The 26231-nt window shown below is 42.3% G+C and overlaps 1 protein-coding gene across 17 annotated transcripts in view; it reads left to right on the top strand.

Moving 5' to 3' along the window:
- The window catches only part of ebf3a (EBF transcription factor 3a), a 118369-nt gene that overhangs the window by 81363 nt on the left and 10775 nt on the right, over positions 1-26231 (top strand). For 14 of the 17 annotated variants that reach the window (XM_037544355.1, XM_017701356.2, XM_017701420.2 and 11 more), the window contains exons 10-12: positions 4985-5118; positions 6316-6442; positions 22591-22679. In XM_037544355.1, coding sequence (XP_037400252.1) covers positions 4985-5118; positions 6316-6442; positions 22591-22679 — 350 coding nt within the window. The remainder of the gene's footprint in view (positions 1-4984; positions 5119-6315; positions 6443-22590; positions 22680-26231) is intronic. The other 3 variants (XM_017701402.2, XM_017701446.2, XM_017701410.2) reach the window with 1 other exon arrangement.

Here is a 26231-nt window from a genome sequence, read left to right on the forward strand (position 1 = left end):
AGTGCTTCAATATTGGGGGAGAAGGAGGAAGGTGACAAACACACATAAACACACATACACACACACATACACACTCGGGAAACACAACAGCGGCAGCCATGTTGCCATGGAAGAGGCTGCGTTTCTGATTAGAGCGTCACACCAGGAAAACAATACACATGGGAAGGCGGCAGGAGGCCAGAACACACACACACACACACACACACACCAGTGAGAGGTGGAAGAAAGACAGACTGCACAAAGCCAGTGATTTTCTCGAAGTGTGACATATGCGGTTGAGACAAGTTTGTGGTGGTGAAACACACACAAATCACGTGTGTGGTCTTGTGGATTGACACTAGAAAACAGAGACGAATAAAAAGTCCCTTAATACAAAGAATAAAATGAAAATACTCAAAAAGTAAAGATGACAGCAGAAACCTAAAAAACCAAGAGTAAGGAGTTCTTTGAAATACGCGACTGGTACAAATAATCTTAATATATAAAATATCTAGTAATGTCTTTTTCTTCAAGTACACAGTTCAAGTTTACTTCAAGTTCAATGCATCCCCACACAAAAAGCACGTCTTCCCCTGCTAAAAGGTGCTCATCTGCTAGAAAAGCTCACATCGTGCCCCTGTTATGCTTACTAATAAACATACACTGCTAAAAAGTGCTCCCCTGCTAAAAAGGTACACGGTATGTTCCTTTGCTACAAAGTGTTTCCCTGCTAAAACTGCACACAGTGTTATCTTTGTTGAAAAATGTTCTCCTGGAAAACCTGCCACATTCCCTTGCCTAAAAGTGTTCTTGAGCTAAGAACATACACAGCATTCTCTTTCTAAAAAGTGCTCGTCTGCTAAACACTTAGTGTTCCCTTGCTAAAAAGAGTTCCAAAGCTACAATAGCTCACACAGTGTTCCTTCCACAGCCACAAATGCATCGTGTTCCCTTGCTAAACACAAGTGCTCTCCTCTTAAAAAGTACACTGCATGTTCTTTTGCTAGAAAGTGTTTCCCTGATAAAATTATCATGTTCCCTTACTGGAAAATGCTGTCCTAGAAGAAAATACGCCACATTGCCCTGCTTAAAAGTGCCCCACAGCTAAAAACATAGGACACACAGCATTCCCTTGCTAAAAAGTGCTCCCCAGCTAAAATGCACAACTCATGTTGTCTTACTAAAGAGTGCGCCCTTGCTAAAAGCACACTTCACGATCCTCTGCTAAAATATGCTCCTCTACTAATAAAATATGCCATGATCCCTTGCTAAATAATGCTCTTTTAATAAAAAATCATGCTGTCCTTATTTGCTAAAAAGTGACCCTCTAGCTAAACTCTTCTCCTTTCTGCCTCTTCCTGGTGCTATGTTGAACTTGGCCTGTGTGTGTGCTGTCCCTGCAGTTTCCATCATCTGCTGGAGCACATTGTGTGCGTATAGCATTAGATCACTAGCACAGGCTGTGTGTGCATGTGTGTGTGTGTGTGTGTGTGTGTGTGTGTGTGTGTGTGTGTGTAATTCGCTTTGCTATGCCTTCCCATTCAACACATGTTACCCTACTACATGTGCATTGAAAGTGTATGCAAATGCAGCATAGCAGAAGGGAGAGGGGCTGGCAGCTTGCAGTCTCTCTCTCTCTTACTCTCTCTCTATCTCTCTCTATCTGATGGGGGAGTCATTGCAAATTCCGAGGCAATGTGCAGTGGTCTCTGGCCGCAGCTGCTAGCCGGCCCCTCCTGTGGGTCTGCCTTTACCTCTCCCACACACGCGCACACCCAAACACAGGCCCCTCCCCTTTGCCTCCCTTCTGCTCACCTACACAAAGTAAATTTGTTTACTGTAATTTTTGGTGAATGATTTGCTATAATTGGAAGTGTTGATGAAGGTCAGTCCCTTTGAGGAGTCGCGTCTGTCTTTTGAGACTTGATCCGCTTTCAAGCACTCTGCCTGCAATTAAGAAAAGCAAATGTCACTCGCAAGCCTCAGAAATGAAAATTTGTATGAACTTATTAGCATGAAGTCAACAGCTCTAGTTAAGGGCAAGCTCCCTGTGTGTGAGTGTGTGTGTATGCGAATGTGTGTGTGTGTGTGTGTGTGTGTGTGAGAGTGTGTGTGTGTATGTGTGTGAGTGCTTGGGGCCTCTGCTGCTCTGGGAGATGTGAGAGGAATGAGCAAATACAACCTCCACTAGTCCAACATTAAGGCAAACAAAGAGAGGTGCCTTGTCTGGCCTGTTCTACACAACAATACCTAATGGTGATTAACTAGGCCTGGCTGTACAGCCCACAGACTGACGCAGACAGAGAGAGAGAGAGAGGGAGAGAGAAAGAGAGACACTTGAACTTGCCCACACAAACTACTCAGTCACAGATCTTATCAAACTCAGCCTTATCACACTTCGCAATTCAATAAAGTCATACAAATTCAAATGAATTAAATTGTTATATTTAAAACCAAGTGCAAAAGTTTGGGTAAAGTGGAAAAAAGTACACATCCTCTACAGAGAACATGCGCAGTTACTGTTTATTTGCTGAATTTAACATCTTGGAAAACAATGACCTGTGCAAAAGTTATGCCACATCTTATATTTTATTTATTCATTTATTTTCCAGTCAGCTAAACTCAAATAAATGGGTAGAAACAGTGTACGAGCATTTGTATAAAAACAACATTATTAAATTTGTTCCCTGTAGAGGATGTTAACTTATTTTCACTTACAAAATCAGTTTGTCAGTTATTCAATTTAAATAGCTGTAAATTATATGCATTAGTTATTACTGGTATTATTATTATTATTGTTATTATTATTATTATTATTATTATTATTATTATTAATCATTTAATTTAATTAAAATTATATATTTGACTATAAGATACATAAGTAATACATTCGATTTTTAGATTTTAATTTATGAATTTTATTTTCCACATCTTTTTTTTCTACAATCATAAACTGTCTTGCCAGCTTAATAAAGCTATAACTCTAAGAATGGCACAGGGTTGATGATGTCACCTCTGAGGGTCCACAGTGATTTGCTTCAGAAAGGGTTTTTATAGGAAGGCCCAGCATCTCCTGTGCATTATTAACTGGCCCGCTGTGAGCACAGAGCAGAGAGCAGGAGGAGAGCGAGGCCATTGTCTTCTTCTCCCACCCCAACCATAACACATCCATGGAAAGAACTGAGTGACAGAGAGAAAGATGAATAAAAAGTGATGAAGTGGATGAGATAGAGAGATGAGAGAACAAGTGCTGGATATCGTGGCTAAAGCGTACATCTTTACAGCAGCACCGTGTTTGAGACTTGCTGTGAAGGGGCCAGAGGGGGTCTGTCCATCACACAGTGGGGAGGGAGGGATGATGAAAGAGTGGAGGGACAGGGACAGCAGTAGCATTGGCCCTTCACCCCATGGACCGTGAAAGCATATTTTTGATAGGTGCGGCCAGAGATCAGACAAACTATGATTTTGTCACAGCTTGCAGGGAGTGATTTGATTGGTTGAATTCAAATCAGCACAGAATTAATATAGAATTACAAAGTAAAGTTTAAGTAAAGTTTAAGTAAAGTCAAGTAAAGTTTATGTGTATTGCATTGATTGGGAAACAGGTGGAATATTTAAGTGTCATTAACTGCATTATGCATTAAGCATTTTTATACAACAGAATGGGTAGGTTAATGAAATCAGCGCACCCCTGGTTGAATGTTTTGTTTTGATTTGTTTAAGTAAAAAACCATTTAACACCTCCTCTACTTCTGCATATTTTAATACATCGTCACTGACTATTTACCATTTAGAAAATCAATCAACCAATCACTCAATCAATAAATAAAAAGAGGTGTTCTGGGCAAAAGAGATGACACATCTTATATATTTTCAATTTTTTTTTCTAATGTTAAATTCAGTAAATAAATAATGCTCTAAAATTAGCAGAAAATGCCAGATTTGTTTGTTCCCTGTAGAGAAGGTTGACATTTTAAAATCCACTAAACATGTCATTTGTCCAGGGGTGCTCAAACTTTTGCATACATATGTATATAGACATAAATGTGAATTTATAGATTTATAGGCTAGTTCTTTGGCTCATGTTAAAAAAGAAAAATTGTTACTTCCATGCTTCAGTATTCAGTTCAGTCTTCTCTTGGTTTCAATGCTAATAATGTGTGCAAATGATCCGTCGACCCTGACAACAAAGGTGGTGTCAGGAAAGAAATTCAGCTAATCTATGTCACTGCTTGGAGGCTCAACCTCAGTAACCTGGTTCACCCAGGTTCAGTCAGATACAGGCCTGTCACAGGAGCTGCCGACTCCTGTCAGGTGGCAGTGCAGCACAGTTTGGTGATCTCCCTGTTCAAATGTACCTCCTCCTTAAAGGTTCTACCTAGAGCTGTGCCTCCCAGCCAAAGACCATTGAGGAACCTTGTTTTTAGGTATTTTTTCTACAGGTGTGCAAGGTTTAGTAGTTATAGCACGGAAATCAGCAGGACCTTCAGCACTTCGTGTGTAAAGGAGGAACAGATTAAACAGAGAAAGTTAGAAGTTTTGTGGGAGGCTCGACCCAATTAGTGCACACACCCAAGTGTGTTTGCAGACGTGTGTGAGGGAGAAAGTGAAGCAATTGTCGCTTGGCGACCTTTTGATTGGTCGCTGTCAGATGTGTGAGAGCTGGGTGGAGGAGTTGTTTTGCCACACGTACACTGGCCTTAATCATCACTGATAGCCATATTGGCCCTGAGCAGTCTACGGTGCAGCAGGGCTCGTATGGCTTCTCTTCTCCCTCCGTTCATGCTTTTAATGGCCGCTTTAAAAAAGCAGAGCAGCCTGATGTATGACCGTGCCCTTTTGTTGTCGCGTGGCCCAAATCATTCATGTTTTGTCTGCTTTTGAGTTTAATTGTCCCTCGGTGAGGGAGTCAGTGTGTGTTCTCTCTATGTGATGACTGAGTGTGTGTGGGTGTGTATATAATAAAGCACGGTGCTGAGCGGAGTGTTTTCTCTCCTGTTATAAGCAGCTACCCCATGCATAAAGGCCATTAGCCCCAGTGAAGGCTGGACTACAGGCGGAGCCACGGTCATCCTCATTGGGGACAACTTCTTTGACGGCCTGCAGGTCGTGTTTGGCACCATGCTTGTATGGAGCGAGGTAAGGGTCACCATGCAGCTTCACACACAAATCTCAGCAGGTTCTTTAAGGAACCAAACCTGGTTCTTTAACCGCATTGCTCAAACAACTCTTTGTAGTATCTTTCTTTGAAGAGTGTCGTTTACTGTTTATTTTCTGTATTATGTATTTGTGTAAGCACAAGTTAGAGTGATGAATTCTTTATTAGTGTAAGTGTGCTTGGCCAATAGAGTGAATCTTGGTGAAGAGTGAATTATTGTGTTTGTTCAATGGTTTTCATGTCACATTAGTTAAAGTCTCTTGTGCCAATTATGTGCCAATGAAATAAGATTTCGTTTCACAAGATAAAATTACTTAAAGCAAGTAACAAACATCTACAAATAACCTAAATAATCTAAAAATATGCTAACAACAGTCTCATAAAATAAATATTAGATATATTGATTAGATTTAAGATGTTTTACTTCACAAGATATCATTTTTGCAGTGCATGCAGTGAACTGGCCATGGGGAAAACATGCTCATTGAGTGTTAAGTGGACAATCTCATGCTAATAATTTGCAATCCTGCCACTGCTCCTGTTTCAGTTTCTTTACAGCTTATGCAGTCAACTTGCACTACAAATTTTAGGACTCCTGATAGTGCTCCTTTTTTATAAATGAATGTTGATGGAGTTGTCTCCTCACACATATTCCTTAGTAAGGGCCCTTGAAAGCCAATCAGCGCATGTTTGTTTATTTTATTTTTTATTTTTTTCCCAATTTAATCACAGAAGCAGATAAGGAATCAGATAAACCAAGCATGCTAAGCAGCCCAGTATCCACTGGGGCTTTGGTTGCATTCTGCGCTGAACTGCGCGATCTTGCAAAACAATCAAGCAATTAGGAGTGAAATGTTTGGAGAAAAAACATTAAGAGAAAGATGGAGAAAAGAGAAAGAGAGCCATGTGGAGGTGATTTTAACCAGCCTTACACCCCCTGGCTTTTCCTGAAGTCAGTCTGAGCCAAGCTCCATTTGCTGGCAAAGAAAACATGTGTGTATGTGTGTGTATGGAGGGGGTATATTTGCTGAGTTACAGGAAAGTGGCTAGCTGACAGGCTAATTTAGCATCAGAGTAGTAATTGCATTTAGTAGCTAACATGGTTAGCATGTGTTAGCAGAGTGTGTGTGATGGCAGGCTAAGCGCTAACTGTTTTGTGCCCTGCTGGTCCCTGGCAGCTGATAACGCCCCACGCCATCCGCGTGCAGACCCCACCCAGACACATTCCGGGGGTGGTGGAGGTCACCCTGTCCTATAAGTCCAAGCAGTTCTGCAAAGGAGCGCCAGGACGATTCGTCTACACCGGTGAGTGCCAAAGGACCTGATTCTCAGCTTTTTCTTAAGCTCCTGTTTCTTTTTCATTTTTACTTTCACTTAGTCTGGGGGTGAGACGATACTGAAACATCAGTATTTCTGATATTGAAGATTCAATATTTATGATTTTGAATTATAGATCTTTTTGATACTGAAGTGCAGAAATTTCTGAATTTGAAGTATCAATATTTCTGATATTGATGTATCAATATTTATGATACTGAAGAATTTATATTCATTCAACAGTAAAGTATCAATATTTCTGACAGTGTTGATATTTCTGAAACTGAAGTATTAATGTTTCCAAAACTGACCATTCCTTTTGATAATCAGCCCATATATGTCCACAATTACTGTATTTCACTCTAGAATTCACAAATATATTTGCACCAAAATCATTTTAAAAGTAACATTATCAGTATCAGTATTGCGATACCAGCTGTGATATCAGATCAAAAAATGAACCAGTGATATCGCCCATCCCTAACTTAATCCATCTTGTCACTCTGGTGACCTGTTTACCTTTTTTTGCTTGTTCTCTCTCTCTGTCACTCTCTTACCCCTTTTTCTCTCTTCCACTGCAATCCTGCTCTACTTTTATTGCCTCACTCTTCCATCTTGACCATTACTCTATGCCTTGCTGGCTATAGCCCACCCAGCTGTAACAGAGAGAGCTGGACTTGTGTGAGAATGACCTAGCCTCTTTCTCTCAAACCCCCCCCCCCCCCTCTCTCCCTCTCCCTCTTTCTCTGTAACCTTATCCTTTCTCCATCAGAGGGACGAAGGGGGCAGCTGCCAGCTTCTGTTAATCTCAAACCATTACAACACGTCCTCGACCCTTCCTCTCCTTTCCTCTCTTTCTTTTCCTCCATGCGTACAATCACCCGCCTCTACTGCACAGGTTACCATCATTGCGTGTTTGTGAGTGTGTGTATATACATACCCAGCGAGGTTGTATTCTGTGTGTAGGGAGGATTTTTAGGTGATTGTGTTTGTACTCCTCTGGATCAGTGAGGGTGTGTAAGTTGTACCTAATCTCCTGTGTGGCTGGCTATGGCTGATAGCAGAGGTGATGCAGTCACTCCATGTCTGACCTGGAAGCTCAGTATCTGATCCCGAATCAGGCAGAACAATGAGATAATCATCAGGAATTAGAGAGCGAGAGAGAGTGAGAAAGAGAGAGAGAGAGAGAGAGAGAGAGAGAGAGAGAGACACACAGAAAGAGACAGAGGTGGGTAGGGGGTTGAACAAGGGTTATTTGGGGCCCCCTGGTCCCCTCGGGGGCAGCTGTTCCCTGGTCCAGCCCCAGTGTGGCTACAGTCTGGGCCGTTTAACCCCCCTCAGCAAGGCCAGGCCACAGGCCAACGAGCCCCTGAGATAATGAAACCCGAGCTGGGGGGGTTGCTGCCTAAAACCGGCCCTGTTATATGAGCTCTGACACTAATGTCTGTTCCACAGCCCTGCACCAAACTTCCCCAGCCATTCACACACATCCTCACTCTCATGTGTTAACACTTTGGCCTTGAGATGTGCCACAAATGTTTCACCACCATATTTCATCAAGGTCAGTTTCTAGCCACATCAAGCTGGATTTCTCCTTTTAGTGCTGTTTTGTATGCTAACACAAATATTGTTGTGGAAAAGCACATCTCACATAGGGTAACTTTACAGCTTCACTCATGATGAAATATTTACACAATTCAAAGGGCAGCTTTTCTTTTTTTTTCATTTTCACATGGTATAAAAACCGCTACAAATATCAGCTACAAGATTTTCTTATGACAGCGATGGTAAATACATTGGTTCACAAAATGTATGATCTAGGTTGCTTTTACATAATTTTGGCTAATATTCACTACATAAGACGATCATATCGACGTTCATGAATCTATTTTGTTGTTTGCTTTTCTGCACCATGGCAGCCCCCCCCCCAGTTTTCTTTTGAGGATGTATTTATTTGTTGTTTATTATTTGTCTCCGCTGTCTGATCCCTGCTCCCGCTCGTCAGCAGGAGCGTTTAATTACAGCCAGAGATTTTGAGGACTTAGTTAATTATCCCCTCGAATTAAAGAGGGGAGTCACATCCTACACGCCTCAACCCTCTCGTTCTTATTGAACTCCATTTCCCAGAGTACCTTACCTCACTCTGTGGGGTCATAAGAGACAGATCAGACAGATACTGCTGACAGAGTCATGCGCAAGACTGAGCACAGTGCAGTTATTATGTCACTTATTAATAGCTTTGTAGTTAAACACATTATCAACAATACCATTCATAATTACTGTAATTATGGTTGTTTTCTTTGACCAAAGCTCAGAGGTGCAGTTTGCTTTCATTTGTTTGTTTTATTCCTCAGCCTTCATCTCTCTCTCTCTCTCTCTCTCTCTCTCTCACTCTCTCTCTCTCTCTCTCTCTCTCACCCTCTGTATATATTTTTTCCAGTTCTTAAACTCTTGTAAGTGCTATCGATTGGAACAAATTGCCTGTGCTTGTAATTAGTTCATAAACAGCCGCTTTGAACTGAGAATGCTAGGAGGTCTTGGTAGTATTCTGTGTGTGTGCCTTTGTGTGTGGCTGCATGCGTGCGGCTCTGCCGGGGTAAATGGAGTAATGGCCTGCTTAACAAAAGGAATTAGAGAAAATGAATGTAAACAGTGCAGTAGAGATGCTTTACTGCCGTGTGTGAGGGATCTTTTTCATGTTGACCGCCTTCCCCTATCTGAGGAGTCACACCCTCTCTCCTAGCTGATGCATTATCACCAATTACAGGCAAAGTAGAGGTCTCTTCTATGGGGGTGTTATGGAGCCAAATATAACTCCCTCATTACACATACAAACACAACTAGCATTCCTTTGGTACTTAACCATTCTGAATCATTTTACTAATGATGCAATCTGCTATGGTGGTCAAGGGAAGCGTAGTAACACTGTAGTGGCAGTAGAGTCTGTAGTGTGAAAGGCAGCAGTCTCCACAATGTTAGTGGCATCAGAATTCCCTTCATGTTAGTGGCAGCAGTGCCTTCATGCTGTCATACAGTGGCTGTAGAGTCTTATTAGTGTACGTGGCAGTTGAGTCTTCATAGTGTTAGGGGAAATGTAGTCTCCAGCATGGGTGAGTCTAGTTAGTGGCAGTAGGCATTTCATAGTTTAGTAGAATGTCTTCATAGTGTTATTAGTTCCATTGTCTTGGTAGCAGCAGAGTCTTCATACAATTAGAGGCAGTAGGGAGTCTTCATATTAATAGTAGCTTTATAGTCTATCAGCAGAGTGGCAGAGTTTTATAGTATTAGTGGCAGTAGAAAGTTTTGTGTTAGTAAGTCCATGTATATAGAGCTATAGGTTTAGTGGCAAAAGTAGTGACTCTAGTACTAATGCTTGTAGAGTCAGTGTAATATTAGTAACAGCAATGCCATATTCTTAGTGGCAGCAGGGCCTCCAAGGTATTTCAGTGGCAGCACAGTGACCATAGTGTTAATGGCAGCAGAATATCCATAGTATTAGTGGCTGTAGAAAGTCTTCGTAGTGTTAGCATCAATGCCAGAGGTGGCAGAAAGGTCCTCAGCACTCATTCATGCACCAGCTGGGTGACCGGGAACAACATGCTACTTTAAGAGTCGATAATTCTTCTCCATCATGACTAGCACAAGCCGGCTGTCTCAGAGGTCAACCTTCCTTAAACAAATGACTCTGCACTGGCTAGAAAAGCCAGTCACTGTCCTCCCTCTCTCAGTGCCACTTCTTACAGGGCAGCAGGGTCAACAGTGAAATTATACACTCCGCATACTCGGCCATTGCAGGCAAGGCAGAGCACAATAAAAGTGGGATGTGATGCGGTGTTGGAGTGGACTGTAAGGTTACACAAACACCGAGAGAGTGTGTAAGCGCTTTATGAGCTGCAAGTCCCTCGCCTAAAACAGAGTGTCATTTAATACCAGTCATCCATGGACGCAGGGCCAGTGTGTGCGCGAAAGGGGGTGAGTTCTGAGCATGTGTGTGTAAGGTTATTTACAGCTCCAGGCTCTTACTGGTTGTGGCGTTTTATTGGCTTTGCTGTCTCTTGCTCCTCTTCAGTCTTTTCCTTTGTATCCTTTTAAGATCTCCATGTTCTTGCAGATTTTTTTCCTCACTGCTTTAACCTTGTTTGTTTGTACTGCCACGGCATTCGTTAGCACAAGGCCACTTCTGCGCCGTCTGATACCTGTATCGGTTATCCATTGATCAGGCCTGGCATAGAACAGCCTGTCAGGAGGGTCTATAAAAAAAATCAAAGCGGGACAGACGTGTTTGTCCTTCTGCCAATAGCAGTCATTCCAAGAAGCCCTCTCAAGCTGATCAGGCAATTCTGAAAGCCTCATCCAGATGTTCCCTTTAAGCTCCTCTATTGGATTTGACAGACACATGTTCACTGTTCTTTTTCCTTTTATTTTTTACCTTTTTTTTTTGCAGGACTTAGCCATGCAAGGGACTTAAAAAGGTAAACAGAAGCAAGTAGCTACAGTTTGTGTGTGGGAATGTATTTAGCTTTCCTTTTTTTGTAATATAATACACATGATGTCCCTTCCACACTCAACAGAGAAAAAAGTAGGAAATAAGTTGGAAAAAAAAGAGGAAAGGATTTGGCTACTGTTAGTATATGAGACTTAAGAGAAGCAGGCCTCCAGAGCGCCCTTACGAACCATTTAGAACAATGACAGCAATCATAAATAAAGCTCAGTGCTGGGCTCTAATTGCATCAAAGCTATTGCTTTCTATTTAGGCATGGTCACCATGAGAGCCTGGCCTCAACGCTCTACTGGAGCTGAGAGAGAGAGAGAGAGAGAGAGAGAAAGAGAGAGAGAGAGAGTTAGAGAGGGAGCGAGAGTGAGATAGAGCGAGAGAGAGAGAGAGAGAGAGAGAGAGAGAGAGAGAGAGAGAGAGAGACGTACCACCGGAGCTATCACCCCTCCGGACTATTTGTCCTAATCAGTGACACCCATTTACCAGAATTGCTTAAAATGAACTATACCTCATACAGAAATCGTACATTTACCAGCCACCATTCATCACATAGAAATTGAGGGCCAGTAAACTTTTCCTTTCCTCCGATGGGATTGTAGACATGCATCAAAATGTTAAAAAATGATTGGCGAGGGAGAGCTGTCACACATTTATCAGGGCTGAGGAACATTATTTGCTAATTTCCCAACCTGCTGCGTGACAGGGTGCTTCATCTTTGGACCCATAGTGACCGCCGCGGCCCCTTTCTGTTATTAGTTCAAGTCAAGCGTTTTTTTTTTTTTGCCCCCCCTCACTCTCACTCTGCCGTTCCTTCTCTCCCTGACCCCCGCTCCCCTCCTTTCGTTTTTTGGCCGCCTCTAACAAGAGCCATTTGTCTATCATGCGCCGGCACCTTCTCCCGATTCCACTCCAGAAGACTTTGACCACGGTCCGCTCTCACGCTCTCCAAGGGCCTGGCTCTCCTGGCCTGCTGATTGGCCGGTGCCCCTGATAAATCACAAAGTTTCCTCGTCAAGGTGAAGGTATCGACTCGGCTGCGCCAAAACTGACAAAACGCACAGAGGAGGAGACAGCCATTCATCATCCTCCAAAGAGGACAAAGGGGTCGTCTCAAACACTTCACTTTGCAAGCTACTGCCAGAGACTCCAAGTGTTAAAGATGCCCCGAACGGGGCCTGGCATGAGCGCACATACACACACACGCACGCTGGCACCAAACCCAGTCCTTCATTAGACTAATTACTGACATTTAAAAGCTATTAACCCCAGACATGAGCATTTAGAACAGAACGCAGTGGCTCTGTCTAACTTCTCCACTGCTGGAGAGCCGACCCTTTTCCCCATTGCTCTGGGGCTGGGATCTGATACAGAGAAAAGGCTTGGTCCATAGGAAAGAAAGGCAAGTAGGTGACACCAGAGTTTCTGTAAATGCTGTAGCAGTCTCTGGAGGGAGGTGACATCACAAAGAGAGTTGAGAGAGAGAGAGAGAGAGAGTGGTGGAGCCTGGAGGTAAACAAATGCTTTAAACAGCGGCACATGAAACAGCCTATCTCTGAAAGATCAGTGGTGCGATATGGAAGGAGGCTATCAGTGCATCATCCTCTCTCTCCACCCACCGCCAACGGCTTCACACTGTATCAGATGGAACTGTCTCTCTCTCGCTCTTGTGCACACATACACATGCATGGGTTGTTTATTTCGATCAACAATGTAAAATAAATGATAAAAAAAATATCAAATTTTGTCCATTAGTCATGGCATGAAGCCATAGCAATAGTGCAGTAGTGCAGCAGTGACTAGAGATGCCACTTATTCTTTTCACATTACCAAGCATCAGGCTTTACTGATGCACATCAGCTTTACCGTGTACCACTTTTAGTTTAAGCACTTGACTTACACATCTAAAAGTTGTACAGTGGTGACATATCTAGAGAAATAATCAAACATTATAGGCTAGAGATTACCCATAAGAATTGTCTGCATCCCCCATAACTTCCTCCATTTCTCAGTCTTCTTGCTTTTCTTTCTCTCATTGGTAAACCGTCATACGTTTTGACCCCCAACACTTTTCAGGTGGATTTATCTGTGATTTTAAGACTTTCCTAAATGTTACCCTTACAACCACCAGAGCCTAGAATTCCTTTTTTTTTGTGAACTTCGTGTCTGTGTGCTGGAAGACCTTCTCTCATTAAAGAACACATTCAGATATAATTGGTTCTGCTGGTTGCTATTTTGGCCAGTGAGAGTTTTTTCTTCTTTTTTTTCTACTTCTGGCTGCTTTAAATAGGTTTGTCCTTACTAAGTCACACACATTAGTCCTGCTCCAGTGGCCAGAGCATTTTTTTCTTTTTTCTGATGGATGACTCGCTCTTTTGTCCCACTCGTTCACACGCATACTCCCATCCTCTTGTCTCTCCTCTCTGGATCTGGGTCCTTATTCTTCTCCATCACAGGCTTTATTTATAGATTAATGCCAAAAGCCATGATATATCGACAGCTGGAGGAAAACACAACTCATCTCGAATGAGTAGGAAAAAACGCAGCAATAATTTAATGGATGCATTGATTTTTTTCGCCCTGTCTATGTATTGATCTTCAGTTTACAATATTAATTCTGGCCTGAGATAGGTTGGGTTGATTTGGTACAGGTGGACTGTTAAAATGTGAATGCCCTGGTTCCGTTAGTGGTGTCTACTATGTAAAGACTAAGGGTTGGCAGGAGCATCTTCAAAGTGAAGAAGAGGAAGTAGGCAAGCGAGGCTCAGGTCTAACATGAGGGGGGGACTTTTTTTCATTTTTAACCCTCCTTGTTACGGAGATAGACTCGAAATGTAATTTGTGTCAGCGAAATAAAATATGAAGGGACTCATATATGATGTGGAGGAGAGTGGCTTTCCTCCTCTGTTGAGGCGCTACGAACGGTCTTCTCTCGCTTTTTCCTTCAGTCCCACTCCAATCATCATGCCTGTATCGGTTCAAAGTTCATGAAATTTCTATGAGCATTGATCTGATGCCATTGATTTTTTTCACCCATCCTCCTCCCCCTCCCCCAACCTCTGCAGATCTTTGAAATTTTAATTTCCGGAGCATCTGAATTTCTCGGAGATGAAATAGCTTCCTCGGAGACAGCTGGCAATAAAATGAAGTTAGCACCACGTCGAAGAGACACTGGCTCTCTGAACTCTGAGAGACTTTTTCTTCTTTTTTTTTTCCCTCCTCTCTTTTTCACTCTCCCTCTTCACCCACATTCAAAGCCGTGTAATGGTACAAACCCATTCAGCTTAGCTTAGCTCTTACCTTGTAGTTGCCGATTGCTCTCACTTTCTTGCTCAGTACGAAGAAGTATTTTCCACGTTAACTCTTCGTGTCAGGCAGAAAGCTTTGAAAGAGCAATAGTAGCAGTTTCTCTGCAGGCTCTGGAGTGGAATCCACTCGCACTCATTCCTGTAGCTTTTTCACCTGGCCCACTTTACTCAGTTACCAATCAGCGGGCCATTTAATAAGCCGCTTCTGATATAATCAGTATTGGCGTCTTCCCTCTGGATTGGGGAGGCTAACGTATAAAGCACTTGTCGGCAAATAACACTTTGTCACCAAAATCACTAACCCCCTCTAGAGGCACAGCTCTGTATTGAGCAATGCGATTGGCTTTGACTTCATTTTTACACATTACAAGCTTTGTTTTCTTCCTTTTTTCTTTCTTTTTTTTCCTCTGTGCAACATCCTTGCCGTAACTGTAGACAACACAAACTGTAGCAGCACCAGCCCCCCCACCCCCATCCCTTACAGTCCATGTCTCTGTTTAGTTTAGACAGTAACAAATGCCTTGTTGCTTGGCGTAGATTATATTTCTGGGCCTGCTCAGTGAAATTCTAATTACAGAAGTGGTCTGTTTTTAGGGAGAGGAAACTAACTGTATTATTACTAACGTATGGTAAGAAGGAAAATGAGCCTTATTGAGCCGAAAGCCGAATTGGTTTAGAAAATGAATCCTGCGGCTGCTCAGGATCCTAATGAATCTTTTCCTGTTTTTCTTATGCCAGGGGAGGAATTTTGTAGTAAATTAAAGAAGTGCTTTTTCACGTTCCTTTTTTTTTCCTCCACTGGGTCATAACAACAGCTTTTTGGTGTTAAAAGATGCTTCCCGTCTGTTTTTTTTTTTCTTCTTCCTCTTGAAAATGGCAATAGTTCTGAAGGAAAAAGAGATAAAGAGAGAAACAGAGAGAAAAAGAGAGGGAAGCGAACATACATTCGTCACTCTGTGTTCTGTCTGGACCCTCCTTATTTCATTCCTGTTTTAAACGGCCTTCCACTTTTCCCTGGAGAAACGTTCCTTCAGAAAAGGACAGTATACCTGAAGTGAAACCCCTCTCGTCCTGCTGCTTCCTCTCCTTTCTTCAATCCCTTTCCTTGATTTAGGTTTTGAAAGGAAAGAAAAAGGAAAAAAAAAAGCCTTTAAGTGTGAGTGGAGGGGGTAAGACTTCTTGATGGCGTAGGTGGAGCAGAGATAAGCTCGGAGCAGTTAAGTATAATTAGACAAAGTAATAGCGAGCAACAGCAATAAAGCCACTCATTATCTTGCCCAAAGATATAGCCTTATCATAATAGGCGGTAATGGGGGCGTGGAACGGAACAGGCATCCAAAAAAAAAAAAAAAAAAAGCTTGCCGCTTTCACTCATGTTTGTTCAAAGAAGCAGAATTACACCAACATCTACTTATCAAAGTTGTGCCCTCCATTACTTTCCTTTTTCTGGGGGTCTGCTCACTCCATTCTTGCTGCTGTAAGATCAGAAACCAGCTCCTTCGAAAGATTTTCAAAGGAAATGGAGCTGTTGCTGTTCAGCATATGGCAGAAGGGGCGGACGTTCAGTCCCCTTGTCTTTTCTCCCTGATTTGAATGGATTTGCAGGCTTAAAATGCATGCAAAAGAGCTGACAAAGCGTGCATAGTCATCAGAACTAAAAAAAAAAAAAGTCTCACTCACCTGTCCTCCTGCCACAAATTCACCTTTAATTAGTTCCTACTACACGTTCGCCATATAGGAAACTCTTTGCTCTGTCAGTGACTCTACTATGGGTTTGATACTGATCCCCATTAACACTGTAGACATTTTACATCACATCACCTCACTCACTTTGAGATATATTCTTCATAGATGCTGATTTGACATGTGATTGACGGATGTTCTATTTCTTAAAAAAAAAAAAAAAAAAAAAAAAACATAAGCTGAAATATTTTTTCACAGTCTTTTCTGTAGAGTGCACCGAGCTTTGGTCTTAACTTTGCCACGTCTCTTAACTTCAAGAGCCGGCATTGTCGTAATTCATCATGATTTACGGCAAGTGTGTCACTTTCCCCTGCTGTTATTATGGGATGGCTCTCTTATTCGGAAAGAGAAGCATGTCAGAGATATGTATCTTCTGCCGTATGGCGTGTCAACTGTGAGGAATGACAATGTACAATCTTTGAGAACAAGGTCAAAGTACTCTATCTTCAAACACATGGAGACATACGCTGCTCAGTGCACACACACACACACACTACAGTGTGCATGCACACTCACACATGGTATACTACATATAAGAGGGGTGAAATGAAGCCTGAACCCGAACCCTATCTACAAGACCCAACCCGACTAGGCCCAAGTCGTAGGCCACTCTCATGTGCTAACAGATGACTGATCTAAGACACAGTTTTGCAGTGCTGTTTTGTCGCTAAATGCTTGCGCCGATCCACAGAAAATGAACTGTAAACGCTTTCCTGAAGCTGAGCTTTTGCTGTGGCCAACCCCAGCATTACTTGAGTGAGAAAGTGCTCTGACACTGACATTTGGCTTGGGCTAGTAGCTGCTGTGGAATGGCTGCATCCACTGTAAATGTTTTGCTGAAGAGGCAATGTGCCAGTCCTCCTACTATCATAGCTCAAAATCCTATCACAAGCTTTGCACTGTTATGTGACCTGTGCGCTTTTTATCTGATGTAACAACCAGGTCGTAGTGTTTTCACAGTGAAGAGATCCCTGACTCATTTGGCATTTTAAACAGTTCCCACTTAGCAAACTTTCTATTTATTTTGTTCATGGTGAACACTTAGTTAGACCAGCTTTATTGTACGCATACACTGTCAGAAAAACAGGGAGCTGGCATTTTTATTCAACAATGTAAATGCACCCTACACTGTTAGAAATGAAGGTTCTGTGCAGGTATATGTTGTATTAATCAAGATACAAACAAAGTACATATACCCTAAAAGGGACAACAGTGTCCAGTTGTGTACCTTAAATAAGTTTCCTCAGTGGAACAGTACATATTTGTATCCTTGTATAACCTAATGTTTTAAAACAGAGCAATAAAAAGCCTGGAGATGAAACATTTATAACAAAATGTAATTTCAGTGGATTATGGCACAATTATGTTCCCTGACTAAAGGTACTGAGATGTACCCTTGAGGGTAGCACCCCAGGGACAAGATGGGTGCCCTAGTAACAGTTTCATACCTTCTTTTCTGATAGTGTGTGTATATTAATTCTTGTTCTTTTTCCTAGGAAAAAAATATGTATTTACCTTCTCATAGCTTAAAGTATCCTAGAGTCAGGGCATGCTATATGTCACTGAAAAAATACATTACAGTATATTTACACTCACACACACATGCTCAGATGCCCCCAGAGCACACACATACACTCACACTCACACACACATGCTCATGCCCTATCCCCTCCTCCACACTTGAAAAGAGGCCTGTTCTCAGTAACCAAACTGTGCTTAACATTCTCCTCTACAAATGAGGGGTGGAAAACACAACATCTAAATATGACGAGGCAGATTTGTCATTTGTCAAAGGCAGCGCTCTTCTGTTCTTTCCTCTTTTCCACCGAGCAGAAAAGCATCGCTGCCTCATTAGGAAATACGATTTCTTCTTCTGCAGGAGCTCTGGAAGTCATGAGTGCTGGGAGGCTTCATTTGATTTAACATGCTCACTTATCGTCGCTGTCGACAAAACCTCATATCTCTGTAATGGTAACGTTATAGGAGAAGGAGAAGTCTTTCAATCTACTCCACTCTTTCATTAATATGATTTATATAGTATTTATTTTTGTGTGTAAATGAATTAAAGTCATAGCTTTTACTCTGAGGTAACTTTTTTTTTTTTTGCCAGATGAAATAAAAAAAATGTGACAAATGAAGATGTAAGCAAAACACATGACCACTAACAGACGCCAGTCCACCAATCAGACACAGTCACTTACTCACAGCCCCCTGAAGCAATGGTGCCCGTGGCAATGGCCAGTCCCGCTCTCTCTCTCTCTCTCTCTCTCATTATCCATGAGGTCAGTGAGCTGCATTGGAGAAGAAGCAGATAGATCAATACAAATTATCTTTGAGCAAACCCTCGCTGACAGGCTGAATTGCAGCATATGTTTACCCAAAATCAGGCAATTTATCTTAATATCACCAAAGTAATGCGGGACAGGTGAGAGGTCAGCCACTCTCTCCACCTCATAATTACCCGCCTCCAAAACAGGAAAGTGCTATTGATTGGCCGAACCCAGGGCAGGGGGGCTGGCGCAGAGCCAAGGGGGAGGGGTCAGCCTCCAGCCGATTCAGCTATAGACCACAAATGTTTACCTGGATGTAGAGTGTGTGAGTATGTGTGAGGCAGAGTGGGAGAGAGAAAGTGGGGTTATGAGAATTCTTGCCATGGTTTACACTTCTACACCAGAAGAATCTATCTATCTATCTATCTATCTATCTATCTATCTATCTATCTATCTATCTATCTATCTATCTATCTATCTATCTCTTGCTCCCTCCTTCTTATCTTTCATAATCCCCTTCTTATCTTTTCAAAAGTCTGTAGAACACTGCTAATTTAATTTAACAACACTAATTTACTGTCTTCTGTTTTCACTTGATTGTTCATTGTTTTTCTCTAATCAGAATCATATATTCACCTCAGCTGTTATTCATATTGCATTATGGGGCACAGTGATGTCTGCTGGCTCTGTGTGTGTGCTGCAGTGTGCAGGTGGCGAGGGATGTGTGTTAATGAAGGATTCTGTGACCTCCTCTGTGTCATTAGCATCAGATCAATAAGTGATGAGCATTTGTTTCCATCAGAATGCATCTATTAAACTGCAGCCACTGTCACAATCAAACGCTCATACTGAGTGTGTGTATGTGTGTGCATGTGTAATACCAACCTGCTGTCTGTGTGTGCACCTGTAATTGCAGCTTGCATACACTCACATACACAAACATTGCATCGTCACTCTAATATGAATGTCCTGTCTTAAATTAGTGGGAATAAAATCTTGTTGTGTTTAAGTCTGTCTAACAGAGCATCTCGCTGTTGATCTATACTGAGAATTTGATCGTGATACTTCAAACTCATTTACTCATTTAAACCTGCCAGAGAAGTTGCATAATGCGCATGTGTCAGCAGGTAGAATCAGCACTTTCTGCATGCCACCATCTTTCATATCACTGTATGAAAGGTGCAGAAGACGAATATATAATTAGGTCACTTTTTTATGTTCAAAAATTGCAGCACTGATGCACAATTTTCATGTAAAAGTTTAGATTAAATGCTATACTTTACACTACAACAATTTGCCCATTAGTTTGATCTTTCATGTGTAGGAGAAAGGAAGAAAAAGGAGACGAACAAGGTAACAATTAGGGACTGCAGGAGGACAGAGAGTGAGAGAGAGAGAGACACTGAGAGAGTTACATCCTTGTGAGAAGTCGTGTCATGTAAAATCAATATGGCCGATCAATGCTTTATTAACAAGGCAGCATCTTATTTCACATTGCTATGCTGCGCTTTGTCTTCAGCCATGCATGATGGCCCGTCAAATAGCATCATGTCTGTCAGACTGGCAGTCACAGGGTGACACGTGCATACGCTGCTCACACTCACCATACACTGCTCCCGCGAATATCGATCACGAGCCCCTGCACTTAGACGCAATTGTGCCACTTCATCATAAAGTCATCCAATTATTTTGAGGAAGTTCTTGTCTCTTTCAGTTTCAGCCGCTCTCCGCCTGTCACCGGGCCACTATAACATACTCATTTACTCAACATACTAGGCAGAGCTGATCACTACATAGCACCAAAGGCTAGGAATGATAAAACAGGTAAAAAAAAGCAGGTTTGCACAATTTACACCTTACTCCAAATGTAGCTGATCAGCCAAGATATGCTTGGAGTTTTACACTGGAGTTATGATGCTTGTGTAGGTAACAATTAATGAAAACTGTCCACCAATTTGCAACATGCAAATAGATGAATTGACAAATTTCAGGCTTCAAATTACTGCTACATCCTTTGAGTAGCTCATTCTTTCCACTCACACATTGCATTTCTCTAAAGAATCATCTACTCAAAGGATGTAGTAGTAATTTGAAGCCTGAAATTTGTTAATTCATCTATTTGCAACATGATTCTTTAGAGAAATGCAATGTGTGAGTGGGAAGAACATTTTTAAAGTTTTAAGAACCTCTACTATCAGTGGGCATCAACTCTGGTCTCAAAGATCTACCTTCCTGCAGAGTCAAGCTCCAACTAAAGTCTGCCATAACCACTCCAGCTAGTTATCTTCTTCAGAAGTTCTTGATGGGCTGGATCAGACAGAGTAGTGTTTGGTAATTTAATTTACAGGTTGGGACTAAACTCTGCAGATGATCTCCAGGACCAGAGTTGGTGACCACTGCTTTGTATATTGTAGATGCTCTAGGAAGAACCTTTACATTATGTGAAGGTTTTTTATGCCTTTAAACTGTTCTCCACACTGACAAATCTCTTTTCCAAGCTTGGTTTTTAGGCAGCTGAATGCAATTCTTCTATGGCGTTGCTCAAAGAACCCTTGGCACCCGTTTCTGTTTCTACCCATGCAACATACCTATGTCAGTGTTATTTACAGTAAACAGATTACAGTACACTGTTAGAAATTAAGATGCTGTACACATACATTCCCTCAAAGGACAACAGTGGTTTTAAGATCTAGTTGAGTACCTTAAATAAGTTTTCCACATGAAAAGTGTGTATTTGTACCTTTTTCTAACATAATATTTTAAAACAGAACAATAAAATAAATTGCCTGGAGATGAGACGGGGTGTATGGAGTCAATACAACTTAGAAAATATAATTTATTTAAAAAGTAATATAATTTTTTTATGGTTCAGTTATTTTCCCTGACAAAAGGTACTGAGATGTACCCTTGAGGGTACCACCCAAGTGAGTACTGCCCCAGTGGCAGTTTTCAGTTTCTTTCTGAGAGTTTATGTAACATAGCATCAGAATCAAATAATAATAATAAATGATTTATTCATGCAGTTTGCATGATGCTAATGATGCTGGTGGTGTTCTTCTCTTTGCCTATCCATTCTCTGTCATTTCTCTATTTGCTGTCTACACTAGCTGTGTACTGTGTGCAAGGCTAAAGAAGTAAACTTTGCACACCTTCTCAGCTACATTTGGGATATTGCTTAAACAAAAACCCTTAGGCCTGTTGAACTGTAGGCCTGCATTGTTGGCTGTATTTGACAGTGATGTCTACATTTATTGCCAGTAATATTTAAGTCTGCTCAGGCTACACATTCATCCATTGCAAGTCTTTTTTGTTCCATTTTCTCTCTTTCTATCTCATTCCATTCTTTCTTTCAGCGGAGGAGGGCTGTAATAGACCTCCACCAGTTCCTCTAAAGCTTGTTAAACACAATGTGTGCAGTCGCAGCGAGTTGAGATTATGATTCATGCACTTGTATATGGCGCGGCGCTGGCCTTCTGATTTATAACCCGTGCCGTTCATACTCAAAATTACAATTTCAGAGGGGGGGGGGGGTGCACATATGTGGGTGTATGTGAGTATGAGATGGAAAAGAGAGAAGGAAAGGAAGAGCGAGTCAGAGAAAGAGAGAGAGAGAAAAGATTAATTACTATTTGTGGCCAGCAATTTCATGAGGCTGGCCCAACACAGCTGTGGAATGATGGCGCCCTACATCAGTTTGTAGTCAGCCATTCACAGATTATTAAAGCTTTGTAAGATGAAGTGCTCCTCCTGCCTGGTTTGCACTGGCAGTGTGGAGGAGAGGGAAAGAGAGAGAGAAAAGGAGAGAGAGAGGGGGATAAATCTGAGGGAGCAATAGCCAGACATATGTCATCATCGGCCGTTTCCCATAAATCCAGCAAACGGTACAGGAGGAAGGAACTAATGCAGACTTCAGAGCGCTGACAACTGTGATTGCCGCATGTATGTGTGTGTATTTGTGTGCGTTACTATTGCACTCTCACATTCCCTCATTCATAATGTATCCACTAAGCTCTCAAAATTTATTTGATCAATTACAGCCAGTTTGCCTTAAAAAAGGGTGGACAACAAAACAAAAAAAATGACTCCAACACTGAGTTGTGTCGTGTTGCTTGTGTGAATATTGTGCACAGTAAAACAAAATGATGTTATCGTCCTTTATTCAAATGCTCCAACACGCCTGCTCACATTTGATGTGTGCATACATTTTGATGAATAAACGCAATAACATTTGTGTAGACTGCAGTTCAGCGTGAACAAAATGTGTCGTAAAGCTGTGCAAGACTAACGGATGGTGCTTCTTGTTTGTGTGTTTTTGCGGTTTAGCTTTGAACGAGCCAACTATTGACTACGGCTTCCAGAGACTGCAGAAGGTCATACCCAGACATCCAGGTGACCCGGAGAGGTTGCCAAAGGTCAGTAACCGCTTTGAGAGAGTGAGTAAGAGAGTGAGAGAGTGGGTAAAAGAGAGAGAGAGAGAGAGAGAGAGAGAGAGAGAGAGAGAGAGCTATTTATCATAGAAATGTCAAAAAGGGAAACAATGCAATCTCTTTTGGTAAGTCATCGCTATTCAATCACTGAGACAACGAAACACACACAAACACACACACACTCAGCAGGCGGTGTGTTTGGATTCAGCGAGAATAGCGCGAAAAACTTTCAACGTGGCGAAATAGTTCAATTAAGCATTTTTCCACTCCAGTAAGCAGTGGCGATTGTAATCGGAGCGGAGCCCTCTTTCTGATGTGTGATTATTTTCCTCTTGTTTTCCTTTCATTTTCCAAAGCTAGATCCACTTTAATCTTTTGTTTACAAAGCTTTTCCGTTATAAGTCCTTGTCTTAGCGGGTTAATAAATGAGGTCCACACTCACGTTAATATCAGCAGCAGGCTCTCAGTGAGTCAAAATGTGGTGTGTTTTTTTCCATTTTGAATCCCACAATCTGAGTGGTTTGCCTGCTTTTGCTCCCATGTGGGTGACACATATCACCATCCCCTTGTTTTTGATGTGGGACATAAAAGAAAAAGCCACGCTTATCATTTCTCTTTTCTTCTTTGTTCACAACTCTTTGATTCCCTAATTTTTTTTAGTCTTTATATATAGATTTTTTTATTCCCCTCATTTGGCTTTGATATGATCTATGACTCGTGCCTGGGCTAATAGAAAACACTTTAATTTCCCATCTGAGACGGGCGAGGAGCCCAGGGCTTTTTCTTAATAACACGTTGAGAGATTATTTTGTACTCAGTTCGTGGGTGCTGACCACCGGCGAGCTCTAATAACAGATATCATACAAATATCTATTAAAGCCCAGCATGGGAGCGGCCGCTATCATTAACCAGAGCCTGGCCAACTCTGAGCTCCGGCCCGGGCGTCCTGTGGACTCGCACCAAACTGGGAATCCCTCAGCAGAGCCGCAGCCTGCACCACATGATGTGTTTCAATTACACTTGGCTTTCTCTCTCTGTGGAGAGCAATATCTGGACAGGAAATCTCGTTCCAGTAAATGCTTTAAACTATCCATTACCAATAAAGCAGCAGAACCAGGCCCAGCCTTTTTTCCCCTGCACTGAGTCCAGACCTTTTGTTCCAAATACCATTGTGTTCTTGCCTTTGCTGGGCTTCAAAACCGCACTTACATCTCCATTAAGCCTCAGCTGAAAACAAAAGCATCCAAAACAGTTGTTGTGGAAATGCAGGCTCTAGAAAAGTGGTAAAGGCACAAAAGCATGATGGTGTGGGGGAGGTGGGGGAGGCCGCTTTTCTAATTCAGGTAAACCTTCAACACCAGGAGCCTTCGCAGTGAGCCGATTGCCAAAGAGAGATGGATTCTAGCAGTTCCAATAAACAACATAAATATTTGATTTTGGGCTTTTAATGGACCCAAATGTGGAGTTCAGCGGCATGTAAATGGAAGTGCCAAGTGATTTATCATAGTTACGGCAGCCGTCTGCTCCAGGCGGCGAAACCCGCCGGGTCACAGCCGGCTCCGCGCAAAGCAGCAATTGACCCTTACACGGATTCTCAATGAGAGTGTGCGAGGGCGTGTGCATGCGAGGGTGCGGCGACATTAGGGCCCAGACAGGCCTGGGTAATAAGGAGGGAGGAATGTAAAGCGTGTGTTCGCAATAAGGTGAAGGCGTCACAGTCCTGTTCTCTCTGCCACTTCAGCATAGAGTTGATAATACTAACCTGATATTGATTTCCACTGTGCCTCCTGCAACCCTCCCCCTCCCCTAAACTCCTCCTCCCTTCTGTTCTAAGGAATCTGCAACGGCTATGGTTTGATGGGTAATTGTAGTTGGGACAGAAAACCAATATGGCGAACGTGTATTGCTTTCGACGTACACTAATAACGAGGCGGCTACATATGTAAGCTCTTAGTGAGAGCACAACCGAATTGAAGTTTACCTCCCTAATTTTAGATAACATCAACATTTGCACACTCAATCCAGGCTGAGGGGCATCAAGCGAATGCATCTATATACAAAGATAGGGCAAGAGAATAAAGGCAATATCAGGAGTCAGTCATGTGATGAAGAAGGAGATTGCTAAAGGGACCTTCCAGTCCGTTCTCTTTATTCTCTCCAATTGGAAAACAGTGTCGTCCATTATCCTCCATACAAAACAGAGCAATGGGAATCTGATTAGATGCTATACATTCGCTTATGCTTGATCAAATGATCTTTATTGCCATCATATAGCAGCAACCTGCCCGTTTTACTGGTGAATTAATCACTCCCTTTCCTCTTTCTCCATTCCTCTCCCCCTCCGTTTCAACCTGGCAAACACAAATCTATTCCGCTTCCTTCTCAATCTAATATACAAGAAAATTTATTAGAAATGCATTCATGTCGAGCAATTACCCATGCATTAAAATTCATCTTCTTTCTCTCAGCTTTTTGAAGTAGCTACATCTATTGGGCCCCCACACTCCTCAATGTATTCATAACCCGAGGCTAGAACTAACAGAATAATTGCTTTACAGTTTAGAATGACATTAGCACCTCCAGCCAGCTCACCTCGCCTGGGTTTCTGCTGCTGATATAGTGCATGTGCCCCACTCCTGATATTGAGAGGCTGATAATAATAATAATAATAATATGAGCCCCCCGTTTTTAAACGGTTCACGTCCACGGGCGGAACAGTTGAACACTTGTAATAATAACGCCCCACATTTGTCATGAAAGCAAGCTCGGGGATCGCTTTTGAGCTTTAATAGTTTCCGTTTAACCTGGAGTCTCTTACATCTCGGCGAAGAAGAGAGAGAGGGGAAAAAAGAAAGAGAGAGAGAGAGAGAGAGAGAGAGAGAGAGAGAGAGAGAGAGAGAGAGAGAGAGAGAGAGGAGTCAATTACACTTAGCGTAGCTGCGCTACGAAATTTACATTGAAATGCTTCTCAAACACCATTCACCGCTAATCATATTCCCAGCATGAGGCCGGCTGAGCTGAGAGGGGGCCACGTTCAGAACAAAACAAACTCATCGAGCCTCCAATGATTGGGCCCCTGCTCTCGCTTCGCACTTCAGCACCAGCCGCTAAATCCGCTTCATTAGTAGAGACACCTCGTGGCAAATGACAGATTAGAGTGGAGAGGAGAACGTGATTTCCTTAAACTATCCTTATGTCTCCTCCACCCGGGCGCCATATGGACGAGGAGTTCGAGAGATGCTCGCCCAGACGGGCTTTTTTTCCATCTTGGCGGACGCGGTGCCCGTCTTAATTGTAGTAATCGTCGGGTAAAATTGGGAGATGTGTAAGGAGCCTCGCGATATGACGGGTGGAGATGATGAGTAATTATTAGCAGCGCTGAAAAACACTTTATCTCGCTCCAAAGCAGGGAGAGAAAAAGAGAAAGAGAGAGAGAGCATGCTGGAGCCGGCTGATGGGACGGGATTAAGACAGCTGGGCCTTTCATTGATTGTACCTGCCGCGTGACAAGTGTAATTCTTTATTTGTATGCAAACT

This window comes from Pygocentrus nattereri, chromosome 13, assembly GCF_015220715.1.
Source record: "Pygocentrus nattereri isolate fPygNat1 chromosome 13, fPygNat1.pri, whole genome shotgun sequence".
NCBI lineage: Eukaryota > Metazoa > Chordata > Actinopteri > Characiformes > Serrasalmidae > Pygocentrus > Pygocentrus nattereri.